Consider the following 26594-nt stretch of genomic DNA (forward strand, 5'->3'; position numbering starts at 1 on the left):
TCAAATACACAGGCCCTTGCGGATCAGTCTAATGGACTTAAAATCATGTACAGGCAGCAAGATGGAAATCAGTTCATTTTCAGAATGATGGGTATTTACTAATGAGTGGCGATCACTTGATAATACAAACTATAGCGTTTAAGTTCTAAGCAAGCCATGTTTTGAAAAATGTAGTGTATTTTTTAGTACAGAAAAGACACTTTAAAAATCCAGACTGTTTAAACACACCTCTAATGCCTCTCCAAGGCCTGATGAAGAAAGCAAGAACAGGAGCCAAATGGTTTTGCATTCTCTTCAGTTCTACCTTCTCAGGCCGCATGAGGAATTCGGAGATTCCTCCCCAGCTGTACCTAACTTTGCGCAGTGGATCAGCGTGGTGCCTCAAAAGTTTATCGAAAAGCAGCGGAGGCTTGTGGGAGAGCAACTGTGCCCTTCCACAAGTGATGCTCCAGGTCACCTTTTTTGGGTCTTTACGGAACAGCATGTGTGATTTTTTTTTTCCCCACCAAGAGTATTGCTGTGAAGGTCATTAAAATAAAAGGCTTTCCATCCAGCAGAACAATTCATGCCTCTGAGTGTCCCACTGAAATTAATTCTCAAGGAAAAACCATTCACCTAAGTTGATGGTTCTGTCTAAGAGTGGAATTTTCTTAACGTTTTACTATAATACCAACAAGGCAAAAAAATTCTCCCCTTATGCACACCCCACATCTCTTACAGGACAAGCTCATATACACAGATACAATGAACGGACACTTTAAATAATACCACCAACATCATTTAATGAATTGACCTGACAGGCATCTGGCTGGAAAACATCGCGTTTGATCATAGCCAGTTCACTCTCCTTGAAAATAAAATGTAATTTGCAGTATCTAAGCTTTGTTAATTTTATGGAGCACGTTAAGCAAAGCAATGCTTATCAAATAAGTACATATAATGTGTGCAGTTGTGGGGCTTTGAGGAGAAAGAGGGGCTTATTTTTTTAAACAAAAAGCGCATGGTAAAAATGAAGTGACTATATAATAAAAATCTGTTAGGTTACATAAGGATTTACTAATAACATGTGACTTTACCTTCACATCTGCTGTGCCTGCAATGATATCACCAGCTTCTGAAATAGGCCGCAAGAGTGGGATTTCTTGGTAGATATTTGGAAAGCAAACAAGAGAACCGAGGATGGTGTGAGCTTCTGAACGGGGAGCCTAACGAAGGAAAAGTAAACAAAACCATTTTCTTCATAAAACTATGAAAGTGGCATAAGCCACGAGGCTAGCGTCTATCACCATAAACACCAGATGTGCTGTGTTAACAACGCAACATTGAAAGCGTCCCAAGGAAGGTGTCCTGATAGCTGTTCCTTTACAGCTACAGCAAAAGCGGCATTAAAGCAGCAACTTACCAACACTTATTTGCCTATGCTTTTTGCTGCTGTGTTGCTCTGCTCTTTTTCTGAGGCCGAGCTTCTCCCCCAGCAGGGATCTGGCCCCACTCCTAAGCACATTCTACGTTTTTAATATCGCCTCTGTCATTACACAATCCAACTATCAGCGATTCGGTGTAAATAAAAAATACAGAACAACCTAAAGAAAAGCTGAGTGAGAGTTTTAAGCACTAATCCAGCACTACTATTAGCTGTGTGATGCGAAGGATGGCACAATGCACTCAAACTGACTGCGTACATGATAAAAACGCGTAGAGAGATTCCTACTTCAATAAAACGATCAAAAGCGACATGGCATGAGCTATAAATGCATCAACTACTGCTATATAATCTTGCGTAATGTTGAAAATACAACACATGCTAAGTTTTATGCTTGTAGGAGAAATGGAAGGTGGTGTTGGATTTTTTTTTTTTGCGCCATGGAAAGTTGAGTTTTCATTTCTTATTAGCACCTTAAGCTTTGGATCAATGATCAGGCTGATCAGTTTTTTTAAAGAGATGTGAGAAAATTAATGGCTGTAAACTCCTTGAAGGACAACGGAAGAAGCGTGGCTAGGCTCACCATTTCAGTCCTGCTGAAACACAAGAGGGCCGTGTCCCTGTGCAGGGCCACCCGCTCAGCTGCACAAATGTCAAGAGCAGCGGTAAAAGCCCTTGGCCAAAACGGACAGAAAGGTCTCCCCTGAGCTGGTGTTTCAGGTACAGCAAAGCTTTCCTGTTTTTCCCAGGACTGCCAAACCTTTAGCCTTATTTTGGCATCCCATCATTGATTTGCTGTTTTACTTAATCTTCATTAATTTAATCATTTAAAGTCACATTTCTATTAATGTTGATATTCAGTAAGGAGTTCTGCATTACCAAAAGAGTTCCGTATTTTCAGTATATGCTCACTGAAAAAAGCTAATGAGATTCTGAAATCCAAGTCCTGCTTTTAGCACGCAAGCGTGCTGCAATATTAGCGAGGATATGATTTCTCACGCTTTGGCCTTTTGATGAAACACCTTTGCAATACCAGTATGTCACCTTATCCCGCAATTTCACACATCAGCTGCCATGGTATCTGCCCCCAGAGCCCCGTTTCGCATTGCGCTAATGAGTCAACACCTGTTAGAGTGGAGACATCCAAACCTCGTTAGCAAGCGCGCGCTCTCGGGGGACAGGGGTGCTGGGCATTGCCATACTCGCCTCCAGCGTGTCTGTGCTCAGGACCCTGGCCGCCGCGGTAATGAAGTCTCCTATCAGCATCGTAAAGCCAGGTAAGGCCAGGAAGAAAAACCAAGGCGGGCAGTGCTTTATGATGGTATTTAAGATATCCTGAAAGAGAAGTTACCTGTTTGAGAAGATATAAGCAAAACAAAACAAACAAACAAGCAAGCAAGCCCAAAACCAAAAGGGAGAGTTTGAGAAGATTTAACTTTGCAATTCACCAGTTCCACGCTAATCGAGGTGATAATTCACAGAGCCACACAGCTCTATCTATAACCGATCGTCACGTAACAACCACTACTTTCCGCTGCAGGTGCATTTAGTAGGAAAAGTGCATTTTGTATTTTGGTAATATTTGTACTCTTAAATTCCTATTTCAAAAAAAACCAAAACACCAAAAACACCCAAACAAAAACCAAAAACCAAACACCCACGTCTCTTTGTGTCTATACATAAAAGAACTGTTTTGCTGTTAAATAAGACTTCAGATTCAAAACACTCAAACCGTTAATCAATTTAAGATGAAGCATTACACCACTCCAATTCTTAAAATCGCATTACTCAAAATTCTGCAGCCATAAAACCATGAGATGACACAAATGAGTGCCGCCTTTGCCCTGAAGGACCTCAAGGCAGTAGCTGACAGCAGGTGGCTTACTACTGTCCGGCTGCTCCAGCACATACCCAATTTTTTTAGCTGTTCTGGACCAGCTGAGAAATACAGCGAAGTCAAATGCAAGAAGTGATCATACACAGCACGGTAACACAGATAAATCTATGCTACCTAGATTATTCTAAGTCACTCTTCTCCTAAATAATTAAGATAGCAAATACAGATAAGCCTTGGGGAAAAAAAACACATTTTGCAGAGCTTTTGAAGGAACAGAGGGGTTTTTTGTTTTTAAGAGGTAGCACTGTATGTGTAAGAACAGACCACCAACCACAGCTTTGCTCTCGTCATTACCCTGTGACACAGAACACATTTGAGATAAGCGTTTCAACTTTAATCCTTCCACATTTCAATTCTTCACAGTCTCTCCAAATCAGAGCAAAGTTCCTGTATTTGAGTTAAGACTTCCTTCCTAAAAGGTTTCAGCAGGTTTAAAATTAGGCATAAAATCTATATAATCCTTACCTGCAACTTTATATTTGCTGAAGAATTAGACAAAGCTATTTCTATATTGCATAGAAAATTATTTTTTGTCTCAATAAAATTTCAAAGAAAAGTTGCAAAGGAAAACCATTTTCGGTGTCCATCTTTACCGGTTTTATGATGTGTTAAAGAAGGCTTGGACTTAAATTTAGTCCCAGAATATGTCCATGCACTCAATTTCTACATCAGAAACTAAAAAAGTCAAACTCGTTTCTCTCTATATGAAGACATGCTTTAACTACACCAGCAGTTTCCCAAAGCACTGCTAAACACCCGGACGCAGCCTATTTAGTGTGCTGCTAAGTATTTACAGCAGTAACATCCTATGAAATAACTGTGTTATATATTTTAAATCAATAATATCAGTTTTTAACATAGTAGCAGATAATGCTTTCACTTTCCTGAATAAGCTAAAATGCCACTCGAGTTAATGTTTAAACTAGTTTTAATCACTTCCTTTGATACATTTTAAAGTCAATATCAGTCAATGTAAACATTCAGAAGGAGAGAGCAGATGGGTGCAGCAGCTCATAAAGTGGGTGGTAAACTCACTCCCGGGCAGAGCAGAACAAAAGACCCACCTTTCTGTAATTAAGGGTCTGATTAATGCACCGGGCTCCTCACAACACAACGCACCTGTAATTACGGACGGAGCCAGGTACTGTGATGCGTTTGGTCTCTGAATAATTGGGCATCAAACTATAGAGCAGCAGATGGGAGTACGCTTCTGTTGACATATGCCACAATAAAAGAGCCCGAGCTAACCTGGCCCGAAAGGTAACAGAACGTAGGAAGTACAAAGACCTGCTACAAACAACGGTGTTAACTCCTGTCCTCGCTCCATCAATCCCATCTGTTAAATACCACTGTAACGATCATCCGGCTCCATCGACTCTTAACTACCGTCAAGGTATAGAACACTTAGAAAATGAGGATAAAACAGCAATTGCAAAACCGTTAATTTAGTATATATAATTATAATATAATCATATATTATCACAGATTAATATCTGTGAGTTTACAACGCAGCATAACTAATACAACTTTAACAAATGCTGACAACACACACATTCCACAAAGGTGCAAGAATGTGGTTGCGTGGATCTACTCGCTGTTTATCCGATGTACTACTACTAAAAAAAAATAAATTATTTTTCATAGTAAGAAACCTTTGGAAAGTTTCTTTTGAAACGCTAATGAAACAATCCTCACTTTCCCTTTTTTGTTACGTAGCTTCGAACTGGTGAATCCACAGCACAGAGCGTACGCCGCGGTGATACAACACAGGCGGAACTGTTAGAAGTCAACAACGCACAAGGGAGCCCAGAGCAAAGCATGTTCAGCCTCGCTTTCCATTACTTTCCACCGCCATTTCTCATTTCAGGCATTTCAGGATAAATTTGTGATAGTTTGAGTGACTTCATTTAAATTGGCACGGGACAGACCACGTCCTGACCATAACATTGTTGTTCTGCTTGAGCTTACTCCAAACAGAGCGGAGAGGAAAGAATCCGCTCACAGGTAAAACGGGACAGCTTTCCTCCCATTTCCCAGGTAGCGCGCTCTCACGCACAACCCAGCTAACAATAAAAGCATGATTTCACGCAGTAATTCAGTAGCATTGCGAGCTTATCAGAAGATTCAGGCTTATGAGAAAGTGACCGAGTGAGAACATATGTCCTATCAGTGATATTGCAAAAATCAGGTAATTCAAACACAGGCAAGTTGCTTCCTTCCCTCCAAAGCACTGTTCTATAAATGTAAACTCCGTTGAGCAGCTTACAGCCTAGTAAATGAATCACTTTAATTGAATGCTATGTACACAGTAACTGGAAAAACACAAGCAATAAGAAAAACATATGGTGATGGCAATAGAAATTGGTTTACTCATTCTGTGCAGTGTTGTTTCTTTACTTCTTTCATAATTGACCTTTAGAACGATAAACGTGTAAAATAATTTCGGTTTATTATGGCTCCAAACCTTTCAGCAATTACACAAAATGAAAATTTAAAAGGAAGTATTCATTCTGGAAGCATTTCCATTGTTTACATAATTGCACAGCTATAATTTAGTGTTCACGTTGTTAAAGAAAAGTGAAAAAAAGGACCATTATGGACTATTTCAATTCAAAATGATGCTCTGTAGTGTTAAAAACGGGGAGGAGGGGAGAGAAGGGGGCAGTCACATGCATGTCCTTCTCAAATGCATTAACCCTATAAATGGCATAATATTTCAGTATAGGTTAATCTAGTAATCCAAAGAATAAGGTCATAAACATCCACTGAGTAAGCGAAAAAAATTTATGCAAGTTCACTGAAAGGTCATTACAGAAATATTCTTCACCTAATTTTTGTTCAAGCTTTTGCAGATTACAGGTGTAACCAAATAGCCTGCCATCTGCCTTCATCACGTTTCCAACTGTCCCTCGACGGGAACAACATGGATTTTTCACTTAAAGTTCACTCTGTTCTTCACAGAGATGCCTCATTAGGGCCTGAAATGTACAGCATGGGAAAGATTTTTATTGTCATTATTTACACAAGACTTAAGTGGTAAATCCTTCATTTTCCTTTATGTTAAAGGAAAAAACGCTTCCATTTACTTCTTCCAAGTTTTCCTAGCTATCATTACATTTTAGGTAAGAGTTAACTTGTAAAAAATTAAGTTCCAATAAAAATTTATGAAGTATTTTGACACCCTCAGAAAGCGCAGGATTAGCTTGTCAGAAAAATCCATTTCAATCTGTCATTTAAACCTAACCTCCAGAAAAGTTACATTTGCTAAAGTGTCTTGTGACTGGAATGCAACAGGGAGACAGATCAAAAACCAGAATAACACTGCATTAGGTTATTAACAGGTGCTAAAGATGACAGATTACTGCGTAAGTCACCTGTGGGTAATTGCTCCTTCCCCTCTAAACCGCATTAGAAAGCCTCGAAGTCTCCGATTGTAAGAAGCCAAGGTGGCAGTGCTGAAGCACCTGCAGAGCAGGAGGGTAACGCTTAGAGGCAAGGCGGTTTTGGGGAAGGGAAGGCGGTTTTGGGGAAGGGAAGGCGGTTTTGGGGAAGGGAAGGCGGTTTTGGGGAAGGGAAGGCGGTTTTGGGGAAGGGAAGGCGGTTTTTGCACACAGAAGGAAGAGGATGGATCCTGAAGACACAGCCCAATTTAAATACGCAGAGGGAAAGGGGTGATGGATGACGAAACAGCATTGCATTGCAGGGGCATGTTGACAAAGAAACTTGCTTTGAGAGATCCCAAAGCTACAGCAATGACTGGAGAGGTGGAAGAAAAGGTAAAGAAGAGAGATGTTGCCTCTGTTTCAAAAAGCTCTATTTCTGTTCTGCGCAGAGTTCAGAAAATCCTCACAAAGGAGTTTACAAGCAGTGGGCAGAACACCAACTCCGAAACAGAAATTTGGGTGGGATGGAAACAATTTAGAAAGAGCAAAAGTGTTAAAAAAAAAAAAAAAAAGAACAAAGCTACCAAAATTGTTCCAGAACGCACAGCTCCTACAATTGGAATTACCTGGTTCTCCCTTTCTCCCAGGCAATCCTAGCAGCTATTTTTCTCCAGCACCTCCAGTTTATCCTACAATGAGTGAGCCCAGGGGTATGCAGGATTTCCCGTGAGGCCTCGGCATTTGTATTTGTCTCTACTGGAAACATGCTGCCTGTTAACACTTTTTCAAAGCATTCATAAAGCACATAATGGGGGCACACAGGCAAATTTTCTACAGAAAGTGAGATATGGGGGTGATCAAAAGAGGGAGAAAAATCACGGTTGCCATTGGAAGAAAGTCACAAGAAACTAAAATATGGGAATCTAAGCCTTAATAGACTATATTATGATTATTTTCTCTTAAATGGCAGTCTGGAAAGGAATCTAAAAATGCATTACGGTTTCTGAAACACTGTACAACTAAGGGTCCTCATGTGCAACATTATCAGGCAGAAATCCGGGCAAGAAGTACTTATTCCACAGCGCACAAAAGCAAAGCTGCTCATTTATTGTACCTTTAGAAGACAACGCTCTACCTGGCTAATACACGTCCCAGTGAACAGCACTAATGGCTGAGCAGTCTAGAAGTTGTACACCGCTCCTCACTGCCGAATAAGAACTTAACAGAAAGATATAAAAGCTCACAAGTACTTTTTTTTTTTTAAACTTCAGATCAATGTTAATACAAATAGGTAATTAATATGGCTTCTCCAGTAGCAACTCTACTAAAAAATGCTTCATATTATAAATTAGCCATCTCTCACGCAAAGAGCTCTAGTCAGTGTTTCTACATAAGCTTACTACGTAACTGGTGTACCTTCCTTTCCATAATAAGCAACAGTGTATTTTAAACAAATTAAGAGGCTTATAGACAAGCATAACATACATTAGTATATCACCATCTTTACTGATAGAGCATTTCATCTAAGTCACCCTTTTACTACGAAAAGGAATTGAGCTAAAAGCATAGCTGTTAACTTCTCTGTCTACAGCTGGACCGCGTTCTGCAGGCAGTCCAGTCTGCATGTGCTGAAATTTAACCACCAAGGACATCTGTCAGCTCATTTAGAGCTGGGCTTTTTTCTTTTCCTTCCATATTTAAAGTTTGTTCTGCCCTTAACATCACTAAACTAAAAAAAAAGCCATCAGCACAGTCTTTTTCCCTGTCTATTACTTGTCCTTTCCACAGAGAATTTCTGAACTCTACACTTTTTATTATCTTCCTTAATATCTTCTTATATACATAAGGACTCTATTCCAAAGATACCTGGCAAGCCAGTATAATTGTACATTTATTACACCTATTTGTTAAAACTCACTTCAAAAGTCAGGAATATAACTAACCTGGTAGCTCACTTTTCAGAAAACCTTCTGACTACTGGGCAAAACCTCGGCGGCATGTGTTGTCAACAGGTTACACCACGCACGTTAACTGATGCTAAAGCCCCGGCAGTAGGGTGAGACTTTCTAAAAAAAAAAAAATGGCACTAAACAGCTGGTGGTTTGAAACTTGAAAAAAATATTGAAAGCCTGCCTCTTCTTTTACAGTGTAACTACAAGGTAAGCACCTAACTTGCACCGCATTCTCTTCTCAAACTAAGGGTGCAAGTTTAGGCAGAAATAAGACAGTGTCACAAACATCCACAGAAGTTTTAGGAGAAATACACCAGTAATCTGGAAGGATTATTTAAGTACCAAAAGTACCAGAATTGAGGAATCAGACTTATCTCAATAGTGGCTTTTCTGAGAAGGGGGCTGACTAGTGTTAGTAGTATTTTGGAATCGTGTTTTGGTACTGTTGTTCTTCAGCAAAAACAAGGAAGCTATGAAGCAAGGAGATGCTTATGTACCTTTTCAAGTTCATGAAGCAAAAATCACTGCCACAGTAAGCAACCACTAGCATTAATAAAATCCATTTCCTTTCCCAGTTCAGGTATGTGTAAAATTTGTGCACTGCAGTATTAGACTTCAGTTTAATTTAAAAAGCTGTATTTATTGTCCAAATCAAAAGACGTGTATAGTTGCAATCACTGGAATGGGGGGTTTTCAACCATCAGCCTCACCTAGCAGCATAAGGCAGCTATGCCTACCCAAACTGCAACAGGCTATCCCGTGGCATCTCCTAACAAAAGCACACCCCAAGAACATTTCACCATTTTCCATAATCTAGGTGAGGAATTGGAGCAATCGTAGGTGAACTACCTTCACTAACCCACGGTGTGGTAGTGAACGTCCGAATTCACTTCCCCTTGCACTGGGGGTCAGGGAGGGGAGGTGGCGAGCCTCAGTGAACTCCATCCATAAAATAACTGTAGGAAAAAATCCAGGCTCACTACAGCATCAGAAAAATGCCCCCTGACTTGAGCGGTACAGGAGGAGACTCTGCATCCCCCAGACGGTCACTTGCCCCCTGACCTCGGGCCCCTTCGCGAGCTGGAAGCAATTACAGCGCCAGACCGGGACTTACTGCGTACTGCCATTTACGCAACGGCCTCTCCCACCCGACAAGGTGATGCAATTGTTGCAGAGAATTGTTCACTTCTTCAGAGATGTTTGTTGTTAGACACTTCCACACAGACAAATTAGATGCAGCTCGTTACCTCGCTGTCTCCTTTCTCATCTGCTGAGCTAATTGCTGCATCTTGAACTCAGAATGCCATGGGAGCTTTCTATAAAATATAACCCTACATTGCTCTTTTATACACCCCATGAGACAAGTCTGCAAAGTTAGGTTGCACTTGCTGGGAATAAGACTGTATTAATTTCTAACCGTATTAAAAAATGTATTCTTTTGTTTTTCTGTCAACACCAAAATCTACAATACAGCAGAAATTTTGTATACTCATATCCTTAAGGGAGGAGTGGAAAGAGAGATGTATTTCAAAAAGAAACACTTCTGATGCTAACTAAAATATTGATAATCACGGTCAGGTCAAAGAGGTTTCTGACTGTAATTTTTTAAAATTACACAGTCACTTAAAAAGCTCTTCTAAAGTAGCCAGTGCGATTTCCTGGGGTTGGTCTACCTTTCTGCTGCTTTCCCCCATAAATTTTAAAGTTGCACTAGTCATATGTACAGAAGGAAAATTCCCCCATGAGAACCCCCCCCCCCTTTCTCCTGTTGATGTTCCTTACGAGGGAGAAATTTATGCTTGTGCTTAGCAAATAAAAACAATCTGTGCTAAAAAAAATCTGCACCCAAGTTTATTTTGGTATGCACTAACTTGAATCCTAGAAACCACACTTTGGCAGGGAGGGATTCTGCAGTGTTACGAAGAACTGGGATCCATGTTCCAGCGATCCTTGTGCCCCACAATATCATAGCCTCTGTTATAAGAAGTTTATCAGGTAACAGCATATACCAAAGGTCACCGAGAAATACAAAAAATCACAAAATCGGTACTGGTACTGCATTGCGTTCATTGTACATCGTCCTGTTTCTTACAGGAAGCTGTGAGACCCTGTGACTGCAAAGTGCTTCGCAACGCACACTTTACGCTTTGCTACTGTTTGCACACCTCAGGAGCTACTTCTGCCTCGCACAATGCATTCCTGCATTCGTCGTAACCCTCGGTGTGCAAACTGCCAGCCATCAAGCACCTTGATGCTCATCATACTGGAAATACAGAAATAAGTATAAGGATCGTGCTTCATAACAGCACATTGCATGAGAATCCAAGCTCCAAAGCACCATGAGTTAACACCTCAATCAGTTTCCCAGCTAAGGAAAGCAAAACTGGAAGGACGGTACCGTAAGAAAAAACTTGTGGTCAAGCTTGCCACCAAGAGGCAAGAAAGCAAAACCGAGCGAGGCAAGGAAGAACAAAAGAGCAGCATGAGCACGCAAAATATCTGGGAAGCCCTGGAAGGATGTGCAATGTGGGGTCTGCCTTCGCTGCACAGTCGTCACTTCTTCATCTTTAACTTCTGGATCGTAACTCTGCGCAAGGACTGAAATCCCGTGTGCAATAAAGCAAGAGGCTTAAAATCTGTGGAACTGTTACTAACACCAAAGCGCAATAAACAGGGTGAAAAACAGTTCAACAACAACCAACCCCACATTTTAAAAATCTCCCAGTTTCTATGTAGAATTGGTTCTCCAGGAAGCGATCAGATTTATAAAAACAGAGCATCTTTTTTAGCTTAGAAAAAAGGAACTGCCAACAGCTGAACACCTCTGAAAATCTGGCCATTTCATGGAAACGTGTTGATGAAAACAACTTAAGTCTTAAAATTACTGACATTTTCCATCCCTATGGCCCTGTGTTGGCAGCGGCTGCTATACTGATTTAAGGGTGTTTGTTTTTTCAAATATAAAAGTGAATTATTTTATTTTTTTTTTAAATCTGGTCTACATCAGGCTTTAAAGGTTCTTGAGTTGTATGTTTTATGTGAGAGGACTTAATGCTGTGTGGTTTTTAAAATTCAGGGGGTCTGATCACAGCGGGTGTTATCACACAGTCTTTTTTTTTTTGTAGGGGAATGCAGTTACTCTGTACGCCAAGCAGTGTTAAACTGTCTGAAACCGGAATGGCATTAGTGAAATGAAAGAGTAACGAGCTCTTCATTACTCTCAGGTAACATACTGAGAGTGGCAAAAAGGGGAGTTCCCACTACAGTTTTATTTTTCCTCATTTGTGCTTCATAAATGGCAGATGCTTATCTTTTTTTCTGTGTCAGCAGCAGCCAGGGCTCCTAGGTTTTTTCCAGAAGAAAACCCTTTCCTTTCTATTCTTCCCCCCCCCCCCCCCCCCCATTATCTATTTAAAAGGAAGATTTTCCAAATGCTCTAACTTTTCAGAAGGGGAACTGATATTCACAAAGCAAGAGGCCGGTAACAACCCCTTATTTCTCTCTTTCATCTCAGAAATAACCAAACCTGTGCAAGACTCTTCCTGCTGGCTTACTGAAGGCACCAGAAACGGCTCTCGGAAGAAGCGGCCCCTACAGGATTTACAAAGGGGTCTGTGTGCCCTCTGCTGGCATCTGCAGCACGGCTCTAACCATTGCTTTCATTAGACTATTTCTTTTAAGGAAGAAAACTCACTCCTACAGCTATAAAAACATGGAAAAGTTGTTAGATATTCTCTATTTTGTCTAAGGAGTATTTCTTATAGTTTTTATGAGTATTTAGCTGTTTCTGTGGCCCAATAACCTTCTCGCATCTCCACATATGACATCTTTTCCTCATCTCCCACTGAATACTTTATTAATTAGGCCAACCCAGGACACAGGGACCTAGAAACAACATTTATCCACAGAAACAGAAGGTTTCGGCAGCACCTGTTGGTTACAGCGGTAAAATAACCTTCCGTCTCAGTTCTCCCTTCAGTCCCCTTTGCACCAGTTAAAAAGAGCTGGTATGACAGTTTTAAACATCCCCTGAAGGATTAATCTTGGGAAAGCACAACATTACTTCTCATTTTTGAGGACGTCCTTGCAAGCAATGGCACAGGGCATTCAAAAGGGTGTGCTGAGAGCAGATTGCTCACAAACTAACTGCAGCTCTTTGCAGGCCCTCCTGTGCCCGAGATCGTGTCTAACATTTTAACTCACGATAGAAGGTAAAAACATCTGCACCAGAAGCTGGGAGTAACTGCTATTTCCCTGAAGTTGTAAATAACGTGAACAGACCAACTCCAGCGGCTGCTCTGGAAGCACCAACTTCACAGCATCGCAGTTTGTCCAGGAAGGTGGTAGGGCCATTGGACACACCAGGCTCCTGCTTTGCCATAACCAAAGTTTAAACACACTGGTCAAACGCACAGCGTAGCTCAAGACTTAATATCACCCGAGCGTTTGAACATTTATAATGTGACCAGCTAGACCCACTAACCGTGCAATGCAGATGGACAGAAACTCATCACAGATTATTCCTCAGAAACGTCAGGAAACGGAGAAAGAAACATCAACAAGCGTCTGTGATGCAGTTGTGACAATAAGTCACAAACAAGTAGTTGTTCTTTAAAAATTTATAACTGGGAGATCAATGAGAAAGTTAGGACTTCGTAATCTAAGAGAGGTACAGACTAGGCTACACAGGATGTCATGCAACAATTGTTGCAAAGCATTGCTTCCTTTCTGCTTCAGATCTTCAAATATGAAAATACAGACATTTCCATCAGCACACAGTAATGAATTATTTTTTTATCAAGTAAAGCTTGTACCTGGTCTTCACTTGTTAAGCCAAGGTGCATCACAAAATAAAAATGCACCAGGAAATCAGAATTTGGCAGCACATCTTGACGCCTAGTCATCATAGCGCAGATCAGCCTGTATGCCTGAAGTTTTCCTTCCTTATATTCATTTGGCAGGGTGGTCGCCTGAGAAGAGCAAAGACCTTGTATTATTACTCTTTTTCTAGTAGCCAGCTAATGCAAAACTACCTTCAGCAGATTTTCCATAAAGCAAATCTGTTACGTGCATTTATTAAAATAGAGTCCAAATAGCCTTTGGAGGGTATTCATCTTCTTAGCTAGCAGTGATTGCAAAAATTAAAAATAACACAACTAAACATACACAAATTCAGTACTGATATAGAAAAAAATACTAATGTGTGAAAGTTTTAGAAATACCTTACCTTGAACAACCACGATGCAAATATTCTGAGAGGAGGAATTAAGACAGGAGGAGAGGGAGTAGACTGATTGTCCACACTGATAGCAAGGTTGTCCCGTATCTGATGTTTTTCAAAGAAGAGAGTTAATAAAACTGATAGCTTACTTTATTAATGCTCTTTATTTCATATTATTACTTTTTCATTTTATTTGATTTACTTTAAAAGCACTACCCCCTGCGCAATACAGTTCCTACTTAAGCCAAAACTACCAGGAAAGCTTGTTCTATAGCGCTTCCCCACAGCCTAAGCAAATATTACCATTTTAGGCCATACCATGAGCTTTTACACCAAACACCAACGTTTGCGGTATTCTATTCTATTCTATTTCCTTTGCTGCTGTTTCCTCACCCCATTTAAATTAACCAATCTAAATTCTCTTGTCATGGAACAGGAACATTCTCTACTGGGGAGACCCACTAGAAATCAAACAAGATTATCTTTCTTTATGACAGAATCCTCATGCTTATGTTCCAGATGCTAATACTAAATCAAATTTAATAATAATTTTTACAAGAAAAGAAAAATCATTATCATTAGATGTAAGCATCACATACAATACCTTTGCAAGTTTATACCACAACTCATAAAGATACCCAAAAACTTTTGCATGGATTTTAGGTGACTGTATATTGTTCACATCTCCAAGAATTCCCAAGATCCTCCTCCACAACACAGCAGCAGAATCAGGATGCCAACCGATAAGGCTTCCACCAGCAATTATACTGCAGTCATCAGCAAGGAATTCACTGCTGTCTGTAAATTTTAGAAGTTCAGTTTCCATGAATTAGAAACACAGCGTACAGTATAAATTTGGTCAATAAAATAGGAACATTACTTCTTCTAACTGTCTTCCATCTCAAAAGTATTCTCTCCCACCAGATCATCTCTCTCTCATCCATTGCTCAAGCTAGCCCATGATTCAAAGAAAAAAATGGCAGAAAATGTAGGCTAAAGGGCTTCCACACAGAGATGACACAGCTATAGATCAGTTTTACATCAGACAGCCTGCCCCCACTCAAGGGTTGGTTTTTCAGCAGGGAGGCAAATGCAGTTAAATGGAACATTCATGTACTCAGAGATTTATTCAGTCAATAACTGGCTTTTACAGCTAATATTTCTATTGCTAAGAGTCCCTTCTTCTTCAAGATCACACCATATAAAATGACCTGGAAATGGAACTGAACAAAGGAACTAAAAAGTATGCACTGCTAGTGATGAAGAGTACGCTCAGGTGTCATCGTTTTATACGGAAGCAGTTCTGAGACAGTGGTATGCAAACTGAGAAGGAAAGCAGGGCTTTGTGAAGACTGTCAGAATAACGGAATTAATACACTTAAACAGTAAAAGAAAAATTCCATATCGAAGTGCAAATTTTAATGACAAGAGCTGTTGTATTATCTTCTACCAGACCAGGGAAAGCTGCGTAGCAGCCTGTCTGCAGGCAGAATCAGACCCGTGGTCCACTGTGGCACCCTGCACTGCTCAGCCGCCAGTGTTTCAGGGGAAGTTGCAGGAAACCTCTACACAGGCAGAGAGAAATAAATAACTTGTGTCCTCCCAGAGCCCAGAGAAGGTTAGCAAAATAAAAGCCATTTTAGATGTTTTTATGTTTACTTGAATTTATTTTTAAAAAAGCTTTTGGGATTTTTTTTGCTTTTTGCTTGTTTTGTTTTGTTTATTGCAGCATTATGAAAAGTGTTAAAACAGATGTTATTTATTAAGCACATTAGAATGATCTTCAACAGATCTATCGTCAGGGAAATTGCATCTATGCTGCTCAGTGGTGGTGTCACAGTATTTTTTTTGCCTTACACCATAGCGGTTTCTACAGCAAAACAAAGTTTTGTGACTTGGGTGAGAACCAGGCATGCAGTAAGGGCACACTGGCTCTGTCGGGCAACTATACATTTGTTACCCTATTTTTCTTTCTCATCTAAGTTAACTTTCAGGTTATTTTATATAATTCATTCTCTTTGTACACACAAAGGAGCAATGTCTTTTATCATAGACATAAAGAAAGCAATGAATTTATCATACATAATAATCCTTACCACGTACAGCGTTACATGCTACCTTTTGTACAATGGCAGCCTGAACTGTTGAACTAGGTGTGCTGGCTCATTAAATTAGAGATATTTCAAAGAAAAAGTGAATATGAAAAAAAAATATCCTTGAAACTATATATCTGTTAGCAAAAACAGCTATCTATAAGGTAGTTTCATATGTTACTGCGTTAAGTTACTGAACTAACATCTCTGACTCATGTTATTAGATGGGAAGGTAACCTTTACAAATTGCAAAGAATCAAAATATTTCAATAATCATGAGTGTTGTATATGTTAAAGACACTACAAATTAAATGAAAAGGTAAAGGACTTCCAAATTAACTCTTCTGAGAATGCCACTTATCACATCCTACTGGAGTATAGGCATTGTGTACTTTGAAGTATAAATAAGGAAGGTAACAGGATTAAGATGAAAGACGTTATTGTGAATTAACCAGTTATTTCCTATCAGTCAAAATATAGAGTAAGGAATTTCTTTAGACCATTGTGCTATGAAATAACGCCTATTAACTTAAAATACAAATTAAAGTAATTTCTTTTACTTGAACACTGGGGCAGGCTAAGAGGGCACAAGTGATCAGCTATCACATCTTGGTTGATTAGTAGTAATTTGACCCAGTAAGCAACCCAGTTATTTTCAACTGTGCAGTCATTTTCTGGATCACAATTTATTGGCACCTATGTTGGCTTCAATCTGATTATCCAAATTCCTTAAACTCTGGGCATTCAAATCTCATTTTTGAATGAACATTAAGAACGAAACTTGGTGATATATGCCAAACGAAACATACTTTTTACAAGCAAACTGTACTGTATAAACTCCTTTTTGAGATAAATATCTGAAATAGTGAATACCTTCTCTGGACTACAGTACCTGTTAAATTTGCAGTATCTGAGGGACTAAGCTGAAGCCAGCGAGGTGCATCAGGATCCACACAAACATCTGCTGATGCATTAACTTCGTGGTCTTCTTCAGAAGCTTGCCAGGGGACAAGCGCGATCTCTACTTCATTATTATAGCCGATGGATGTGTCACTGCTAACGCTTTCACCTAAAGCAAGAAGGGGATTAGTAAAGATCACAAACCCTCTTTTTAAAGACTGCATTAGCAAAGCATGATGAGAAAAGCATCTAATATATCTGTAACAAGACAAAATTATGACACTGATTTCAAGGGCTGTAGCCCTTAAGAAAAATACTGTATTTCTTGGCACTCACTTTTTTCTCTCTCTCTGTAATTTTCATGTGATTGCTGCAAGTCTGCTTTCAAATCTAATTCAGCTGTACTACTGCTTCTTCGTACTAGTACCTTCAGAGAAAAAAAATATTAATCTCAGCTTATTACAGTTTTGAAAGCTACATTATATTTTAGCAAATTCAAGATACACAGTTATTAGAAATTAATTGCAACTCAGTCAAGATATATTCATGAATATTTAGACAAACCAAATATCTTTAAATGTCTTAAGGAAACTATCATGCTTTCAATTTCAGTTGTTATCCTCCCTTTCTTAAACTCAGTTTTCATACCAACAAGCAGGACTTCTTATTTATATTTTTCCACAAATCTGAAATCATTCAATGCTTTTATAAATATCAAAAAAATCTTTCGGAAAGAAATTAGTAGTCATTTCTTATGTCGGGGCATTACTCTGCTGCAAAACAACCCATGCAAAGACACCTGATCTTTTGTTTACCACCTTCTTCAAACGGATTTATAGCCTACTTGCTGAAAACCCTTCAGACAATTTTCCGCTTCTAGATGATACTGCTCTGTCCCTAAGCGTAATTGTTTTTCTTTATATCTGGCAGACCACCTTCAAATTCACATTTCTTGCAACTCCATGTCATCTATAACAGCAAAACTTAATTTCTGCCAGAAAAACAGAGTATCATGTTTTCCATTGCAAATACGCAACAAAAAGCCCCAACGCCTTACCCCCAGGAACATACCAGATCTAACTGCTGAAGGAATTCTACTCAAATTCCTCAATTCAGTTAACATTTCTGAAATTCCATTTTTATATTTGCAATTCTTAGTATTACTATTTTTAAATAAATTTCCACTGGGCAGACATTAATCCATTCGTTCTTTCTGGATATATCCGAGAAAGCAAATGATTGCCACCAAAGAGACAACTGGCTTGTAGAAATTATTATTATGTTATCTAACATTGTAGCTTGCTTTTTTTCCCCCCCCGGAGAGAACTGACAGTCATCCCCAAGAACTACACGTTTGCTTGTGCTGCAGAGTGGTCTGCCTTTCTTCCCTGGCAAATCTGGCTGTCAGGGATCAGCGATGACAATATTTCAGCAGGTTGTGAGATGAAGGCAAACCAGTTCACGTGGTACATTAGCAAGTTATGCAGCGAATGTATGGTCAAACTCCAGCTTGTACTTGCAAAAAGGGTGAAAGTGCAATACTGGTAACAGCCCGGCAGCATATGCTTGTGAATATTTTATAACACATGCCACTAAAATAGAATGGGGAGCCAGGTTAATTTTTAATTCCCCTACTACTCTGGAGAGCTTACTTCTCTCCTTCTCCCCTCCACCATGCAAAGCGGACTAGGTTTTCCTTCCTTTTTGAAACACTTTGTTACTCCTGAAGCGATGAATGAAAGCACGCTGCAGAAAATGCCTCGTCTCTCTTCTCTAGAGCTGAGTGTTAATGGTACTTTAAGTCCAGACGTATGGGAGAGCCAAGGTCCAAAGATGAGATTCAGCTTGAAGTCCTCCATGCTGTATTGCATTACACTTCCACAAAGATGATCAGCCTCAGTCATTTATTATTTCTACCATTTATTCAAAAGTTGCATTAAAAATTTATGAAGCTTGCCTGTCCTAATGTTAACTTATAGAAACATCTGCAATACATAGCTGGTGATACAAATTGCGCTGAAGGAAAGCATTTTCCCCAGCACTTTAAACCATCAAACATTTATTCCAGTGTACTGTAGCTCTATAAATAGCCATGAATTATTTATATTTAAAAAGTTATGAACTTCTTGTTTCTATTTAATATAAAAAAAGCACAGAAGTCTCGTATAAGACTAGAATACAGCCAATTACATAATACGGCATAAGCAACCGAGAAGATCCAGAGGCACAGCATGATCATACCGAACAGCATAATGAACAGCTACAGCTCAGTTCCAGATTCTGTACTAGAAATGCAATTAATGATTTTTCACACTTTCAGTTGCTAGAGTTTCTAAATACTAAAAGGCATCCGATTAGAAATAAAACATCGTGAGAATCTTATCAATAATCACTTTCTATTTTGCCTTACTTGCTCAGCTTCGTGTTCCTTCTTCGTATAACCCTTATTTTCTTGAACTGATTTGGAGTCTGAAGAAGTTAAATTATGAGAACTCCCAGACTTTTTACCTAGAAATTTTAGAAAGTAAACAAGAACCATAAACATTTGTGGGACCAAAGTACATACCAAATTATATGAAAATTTCAGTTACGTTTACATGTACGCTTCCTATATTTATAGCTAAGTGAAGTAATACAACATCAAAATGGAATACATGATGTTTTGAAAAATCCTTCACAAGCATAACGTACTTACACGATAGGAACAGAAGTAGAACTGTTAGCTTTAATACACAAAATTTAAATGCAAGTCAGAGTTAAAAAAAAAGTCTAAGAGTTACATACATAATGCATACATTCAAAGGTTTCATTTTTAACTGCCCTGCTTTATAAAAGGTCACGTCCTGCATTTGTAGTCTGTAACTTCTTAAAATCAGTTCTTTCAACAAGATACCAACAGTACATTTACTAAGAAAATGAGATAAAAACCATTTTAGAACAGAGCTGGAAACCAAAGTAGCATTTATGAGGCTGAACAGGTCTCAGCATTTTTTCTTCAGAAGTACAGTATCACTGTATTTTGTCAAAATTACCTTGAAAAAAATCAGATGGAAACTGATCTGTAATATCTGAAGTGCTGCTGCTTCGAGTTAGCTGCTGCTCTTGGTCTGCAAACAGGCCCATAGCTTCTGTTCCTGTTGAATTCTCCAGCTGTTGAGATTCTTCAACTTCTGTTGATTTAATTTAAACACAAAATATTTGCACGACCTCAGAATTATACACACACGAACTCCTTACCTAAGAAAGCTATATGAAAAAGTGACCCATTCAAGTATTTAAAACTCCCAAGTTACAAAGCTAGAATGTAACTCCTAGTTACAGAAGTGACTATTTAAGTTTTATGAAACATCCTTAGAAAAACCATAAAGTTTAGAGAGAGGTGTATGAGCAGTGTAAGTGATAAAAAGTCTAGAAAAAGGACAGAAATTACTCCGGGGGTTCGGAGTGCACAAGGAAGGGTGGGAGGATGTCCTGTGAACAAAGCTATGTTTTTCAGTGCTAGAGACCCAAACCAGACCCTGTTCGTTCTCAAACCAGAAAGAATAGAGGAGAGGCAGCAAACTGCTATGGATGCAGAGTGCAGAAAAGACGACTGTGCTTACTGACTTCTCCTCCATAAAGAGGGGAAGGGGAGAATAAAAAAGGCAACAAATCAAACAGTAAAAAAAGAGATCTTAGCTACATACGATTCAGGCTTCGTTCCTGAGGACAAACTGAATCATGCAGCTTTTTTGCTGTAACTGAAAATAAGAAATAAAACTGGGGGAGAGGGGGGCATGAAAATTCAAGTAAATTGACGTCCTGGGGAAGGAGCAACAGGAACTCTTGAGATTAGCTAGCAACACAATGCTTTTAGAAAAGCATTTCTCACAGCATTGCGGGGCAGGGGAAAGACAGCAACACTCGGGATCAAGTATGTTCGCACTCAGTAGTGGTGCTTTCAGTTACAGCCAGGACACTGGTTAATGCCACCGACCATGCTTAAGCTAATTGCTAACTCTTTCCCTGGAAAGCAGTCCAAGAGGCGGCCCGCACATCCCGTCGAGGCTGACCCAACACAGCCACCAGCAGACTGTTCAAGGTGTTCACTCTGCAGAGCCAATGCTATTCTTTTTAAAAAAAATGAGGAAACACGCTGCTGTAGCAACTCTTATGCAAACCCTTGAATTTCTTTTTTTCAATAAAGAACGTGGGATGAGTTATTAAGTCCTCTAGATTTCTTTCAGCATATTGTCACATGATATGCACATTAAATAAAAGTGACCTTTCCACCGCCTTTCTATTCTCCTCCCCTTCTCTCCCTTCCTCTGCTCTGCTTCCTGCCGGCTCCACAGCGCTGACACTGAGGCTGCGCTTACTCAGGAACGAGCAAGAAGCACGGCCCCGCGGGACACGAGGTTACAGACCAACATGCACAGACCGCAGCAGCAGCCTGCAGGAGGAGGACAGCGGGCTCAGTTCCTTCAATCCAGGCTACCAAGTGACTTTAAACGATGCTTAAATACTTCATAAACACGCGTGTATTTCAGGAAATTATCTCACAAATACACGTGCACAAAAACTAACTGTTCTGGTATTTACTGACCTCAAAGTATCACCGTTGACTTTAAGTGTCTTACTGAAAGCAATATATAAAATAATAAATTAATAATAAAAAATAGTTCATCTTTCAGGTCAATGCCCATATTCACTAGCTAGAACAGTTTCAGTGTTGTGACCGAAGGTAACTGTAAGCAGCACGAGATGATAAAACACTAAAGCTATTTCACAAAATAGGAATCCCTAGAGAGCCAGATGCAAAACTTTTCTTGCTCCAGCAGCTCACGACCCTGCTTAGGGCTCAGGAGTCAGAAACCCCTCCCAGGAAGCGAACTGTGGGAGGTGACACAGTGTCATATTTTCAGAGACTTGCTAGCTGGAAACGGAAATAAAAGAAGGTCTGCTAACATAATAGAGAAATCTCACTGCTTCCACCGACACCTCTTGGCTAGGTGATAGGATGAACGCCCTACAACGAAGCAGCTTTGTATTCTCAGGCCATTACATCTGTTTTTCACATCTATGCCTGGGTACCGGTACAGAATTCAGTTCAGAAGTGGTATGCTTAGGGTTTGTTCGAGCTTTATTTATCACAACAGCAAGTTCCACAGGATGAGACTGTATTGAGAACAGGAGAAAAGTTTACTACACTTGTGAGTAAAAATACCCCCACTTCCGTCTAAATAACCACTAAAATGCCCAAATCTGAATTGCTGCCTTTAGTTTTTACATTCCTAATCCTTAGTATATTTGGTCTGCACTATATTAAAATGTCAACAACTGCTTGGAAACCTTTAATAAATTAAGTAATTGAAAGTGTAAAGATGAATAAAAGCATTTCTTTATTAAGAAATGAAAATAAATTTTACTTCAGTTACTAGGGAATATAATTCTAATTGTAATTCATGGTAATCTAATATTAAAATGAGCAAAAACTGCATTGCTTGCAGTACTACAAACATTTTGAGAGAAATCAAACACTAGCTGAGAGCTAAGAAGCACAGACGAATCTTTTAGATTTCCTTCTGGAATCAACAATTACAGGAAGAATTCTTTAGAAGAAAAAAAAAATTCCACATTCATAAGCACCAATTTGTAACTGAGTGTAACATAGATTGAATGAGATTTTTCTTTTTAATCAAGTAGCTCGACCAGCTGCGTTTCTTTGACTACGTATTTTGCTTGCGCTAGCTCATACATTCAAGCATTCAACTAGTTTCTACAGTAGTTCCTTGAAAAGATACTGCTCTCCTCTTTTTCCCTGAAACGGTTACTTATTTTGACAACGAACCCAGCGACAGAATAACAAAAAAAACATTAGAAATAGCCACTCTTTGCCCCCCCTTTGTAACGCTGAAAAAGGACAAGATATGCTCCCATTAAACTTGCTCGTCTCTTAATGGCTACCAATATTACTTAAGAGCACGTTTTGAACAGATCCGAGGCACGGGAAACAGAACCAGTGCAAAACATCTCATTCCACACTGCTAAAGAATAATCAACTGGAGAGGAAGGGAGTAGACAGACAGCAGTTTAAAAATATAAAGAACATTTATATAAAAGATGACTTTAAAGTACAGTACCTGACAGTCTGTGAGAGCAAGAAGTGTAAGAGATACCAGGTAAGAGAGAGCTCACAGTGTGAAGCAGAAGAGGTACACTTTTAGTAGCTGGCAAAGCCTCATAAAGATGAACACAGTTGCTGATAGACTGGCTTCGCTTAGCTTCCAGGAAAAAATAAAGCAATAATTATGTCAGAAAAAATTATGAAATATTTGGGGTTTTGAATGTCTTGACACAATGAAACACAAAGCTTTTGAGAAAAAAAGGTTTACAACAGTAAGCCCAGAAGTACTTCCTATAAGCTGTAAGTTAACAATGTGCAACTGTTTCTCACGCACTGGAAATGCAATAATCAGTGATTTCTGAATCACAGCAGTTCCACAATGTGGACTATTTCATTTTGTCAGTATGCAATTCCTATCTCCGGGCTAATTCGACTTACCCTTTTTTCTTTTCATTGAAGTACCTGCAGCAGTACATACAGCTCAGAAATAAAGAATGTAAAACATACTCAAATTCCCCTCTGCTGGCAATGCTCCCCCCCAAACCAGCTACCTCTTACACTCATTCATCTCTGCTGAAAACAATCCATTTTCACACGAGAAGCGGGACAGCGTGCTTCTCAAAAACGGATCTAAAGATAGAGTTGCCCCTGTTTTTGCTTTTAAAACTAGGATCGCAGGTCCAGACTAGATAACGCCCTGAGTACCCTGGTCTGACGGACAGCTGACCCTGCTTTGAGCAGGGGGTTAGACTTGATGAAGTTCCTTACACCCTGGATTATCCTGTGGACTCTGGTTTTGGGGTAGGGAGCCCTGCTTTCCATGTTGCTGAACAGAATGATGGAAGGGACACAAGATTCATGAAAGTTTTTGGAGTTCTTAAGTCGCCACATGGGAAGGTAGAAGATAAGTGCAGTCTGCATGCATATCTTATTGAATTTCTCTTCAAAATAGCAACACTTAATGGGTTCACTGTTTCTTAGAAAAAGAAAGGCCACCAGAAAAACACTTTCCAAGGTGGCTAACACTCTAGAGGCTGTATAACACCATTAAAAACTTGGTATTTTATGGATTAATATCCAATTGTTATAAGCTTAAACTCTCCTTTAGAGAAAACAGCAATTTATCATCAATTGTATTATTAGAAGTTATGCTGGATTACAGAAGTCTCTAACAGAAATTTATTAGGGGAAAAAAAAAAATCTTATTCACTGTACATTTCTTCTTCTTGTACACAGCAATGTCAATGCTGACACTTAGAAGACAGAGGAAGGAGGAAGCAAAAATACTCAAGTAGGGTAGCAGGCAAAAGATCTGCTGCTGCAGAAATACTCAGCTCTTCCTCTTATAACTCCAGATACAAGCAGCAGATGTAAAGAAAGTCTTAACCTGGAAGCAGCAGGTGCTCTGGTATTTTTATGTTGACTTAGGGTTTTTTTGTTGTTGTTTTTAAATGAAGGGGGAGAATATTAGGGGTTTAAAGAAAGCCCCTAGTGGGAGACACTTTGCTAAAGAGAGTCCTCACACGAACAGCCCTGGCTTCTGTATTCTGAAAGATGACACCTCTGGAGGCTTAGCATCTGCATTTTGTGTGTTTCTGAATAGTCTTACCTTAGAAAAGGGGTATACGTTTTATATATTTGAGAAGATTGTTATAACCGCGTGTGCAAATCTAAAGCTTTTTTGCACCTGCTGACTTGGGAGCCATTGATCATCACAAATCCCACGAAAGCCAGAATAATTTTCTTTATGACTGTGAGACACAAAATGAAAGTAAAGGCCTTTTACAGGTGACGTTCACCCTCCTACCTGGCAACCTACTTGCTCTCTACCAAATAAGCTTTTCTTACTAGAGGTAGAAAGTTTCTTTAATTTGAATGTACACAACCAAGTAAAGTCCTTGGTGATCAATACTTCCAGGTTCTCTCTACTGCTCTGGTGAGAAGTCTAGGGGAGAAATGCTGTAGCATAAGAAAGAAAGAAAGAATTCTCCGCTGGAGCACAAATAGGAACTCGCTGAATTTAAAAGTAAAACAAACACAAAGAATGAATTGATTCCAATGCCAAAATATTTTGTGATCTAAGCTGAAGACTGTGGCTTAGTTGTGAAGCCTGTAGCCACAGAAACATACTAAATCACCTTCAAATTCTCCTGGTAAGAAACACAGCTAATCTGTTATGAATGAGGAAGGAAGCCGTGCAGCAAAAAGTCTCCTATTCAAAAGGAGGAGATTCTCCATGGAGAGTTTTAATCCATAGCTCATTGAATTGGAAAAAAGAAACAGGCTACCATGAAATAAAAAGAGAGATCAAATTCAGCCTCCTGAAATGCTTGAAAAATCAGGTATCTGTTCAATGCCTGGGGTCTCAGACAGTCCCCCATCATTCCTCACCCCCATTTCTGCCATCTCCTGTTTTCTTCTCTCTAGAAGTAAACATGAGAGAAAAAAGGAAAAGGAGATGCTATACATACCTCATCATGCTAATAAAAAGAAAGCAAATATAGCAAATAAGAAAGGCTGAAATTGTTTACTAAATATCTGGTTTACCTTGTGCTCACAGTAAATAGCTAGCTGTATGAAAGTGCAGAAGCAATATATATTATCCAACTGATGTTAATAAATGTTTTCTTATGAATTGATAAAAACAGGAATGTACTTTACTTCTTTACAAAAAAACGTGACTTGCACATGACTAACTTGCAATTAAGTGTAATGTATTTAAAAGCATATATTCAGAGTTTTCCAAAATACTTAGATTCTTTATTCATACTGGTATTGGTCAAGACATCCAGACACAGGTACACAACAACTGTGTTTAGGCATATAAATATTAAGTTGCACAACTTTTGGCAGCAGCCACAGCACAAAGGCAGATTTGAAACTTGAGTGTTACTGAGTGTTTGCGAACATAAGCATTTAGTTATGGTCTAACCTGTTGCTCTTTGCCGAACAATATTTCTTGCTTTCTCAACTCCTGGAGCTCCAGAGGTCGTAGCACTTCTGAACCTCATTGGCTCCACAACTTCAGGATGACTCTTCCAGCTTAATGAAAAAGATCTTCCCACTACAGCTGTCTTTTGGGGCTCTAAAATGCCACCTTAGAGATAAAGAAAACAAAATTCTATAGCATTGCATGCTTTGGCACGTATTTTTCCTAAAGTATGAATGGACTTACAAGCACTCAGACATGAAAAATATTAATCTTTTAAACAACACAGATGAATTTTTACTATTATTAAAAAACAATCACTACTTCAACTATGTGCCTCAGTTGCAAAGTGGCACATAAATGTAGCCAAAATGCTGTAATTAATAAAAAGTTTCCTAAAAATACACGGAAAAGAATTTTTACATTGATGACTATGCCAGACTACAGCACAGGAAACCACGTTTCATTTCCACTACACAGAAAAGACTGATTTTAAGCGTGTACCAAAAACTGCTAAATAGCTGTCTTCTATTGACCCCAATTACCTTTCCTCCCACAATGAAGGATGAGAATACATAAATCCAAAGCACTTCACATTTGATTAAACAGGTTCTTACACTAGATTAAGTAATACCTAATGTTAGATTAAATTAATTTTTAAGTTTAAACTTAAATATTTAACTTGTTTGA

General features: G+C 39.2%; 1 protein-coding gene across 8 annotated transcripts in view; it reads right to left on the reverse strand.

Annotated features, from left to right (window-relative positions):
- RALGAPA2 (Ral GTPase activating protein catalytic subunit alpha 2) overlaps nt 1–26594 on the reverse strand; it is a 139304-nt gene that overhangs the window by 75365 nt on the left and 37345 nt on the right. For 6 of the 8 annotated variants that reach the window (XM_087774665.1, XM_087774664.1, XM_087774669.1 and 3 more), the window contains 11 exons: nt 25908–26072; nt 22992–23132; nt 19902–20039; nt 19280–19377; nt 17206–17296; nt 16862–17038; nt 14481–14674; nt 13883–13981; nt 13470–13625; nt 2630–2758; nt 1077–1205 (listed from right to left, as the gene is read on the reverse strand). In XM_087774665.1, coding sequence (XP_087630791.1) covers nt 1077–1205; nt 2630–2758; nt 13470–13625; nt 13883–13981; nt 14481–14674; nt 16862–17038; nt 17206–17296; nt 19280–19377; nt 19902–20039; nt 22992–23132; nt 25908–26072 — 1517 coding nt within the window. The remainder of the gene's footprint in view (nt 1–1076; nt 1206–2629; nt 2759–13469; nt 13626–13882; nt 13982–14480; nt 14675–16861; nt 17039–17205; nt 17297–19279; nt 19378–19901; nt 20040–22991; nt 23133–25907; nt 26073–26594) is intronic. The other 2 variants (XM_087774668.1, XM_087774666.1) reach the window with 1 other exon arrangement.

This window comes from Nipponia nippon, unplaced genomic scaffold (genome assembly GCF_047370975.1).
Source record: "Nipponia nippon isolate SJK-2023a ecotype South Korea unplaced genomic scaffold, ASM4737097v1 scaffold_4, whole genome shotgun sequence".
NCBI classification, from domain to species: Eukaryota; Metazoa; Chordata; class Aves; order Pelecaniformes; family Threskiornithidae; genus Nipponia; species Nipponia nippon.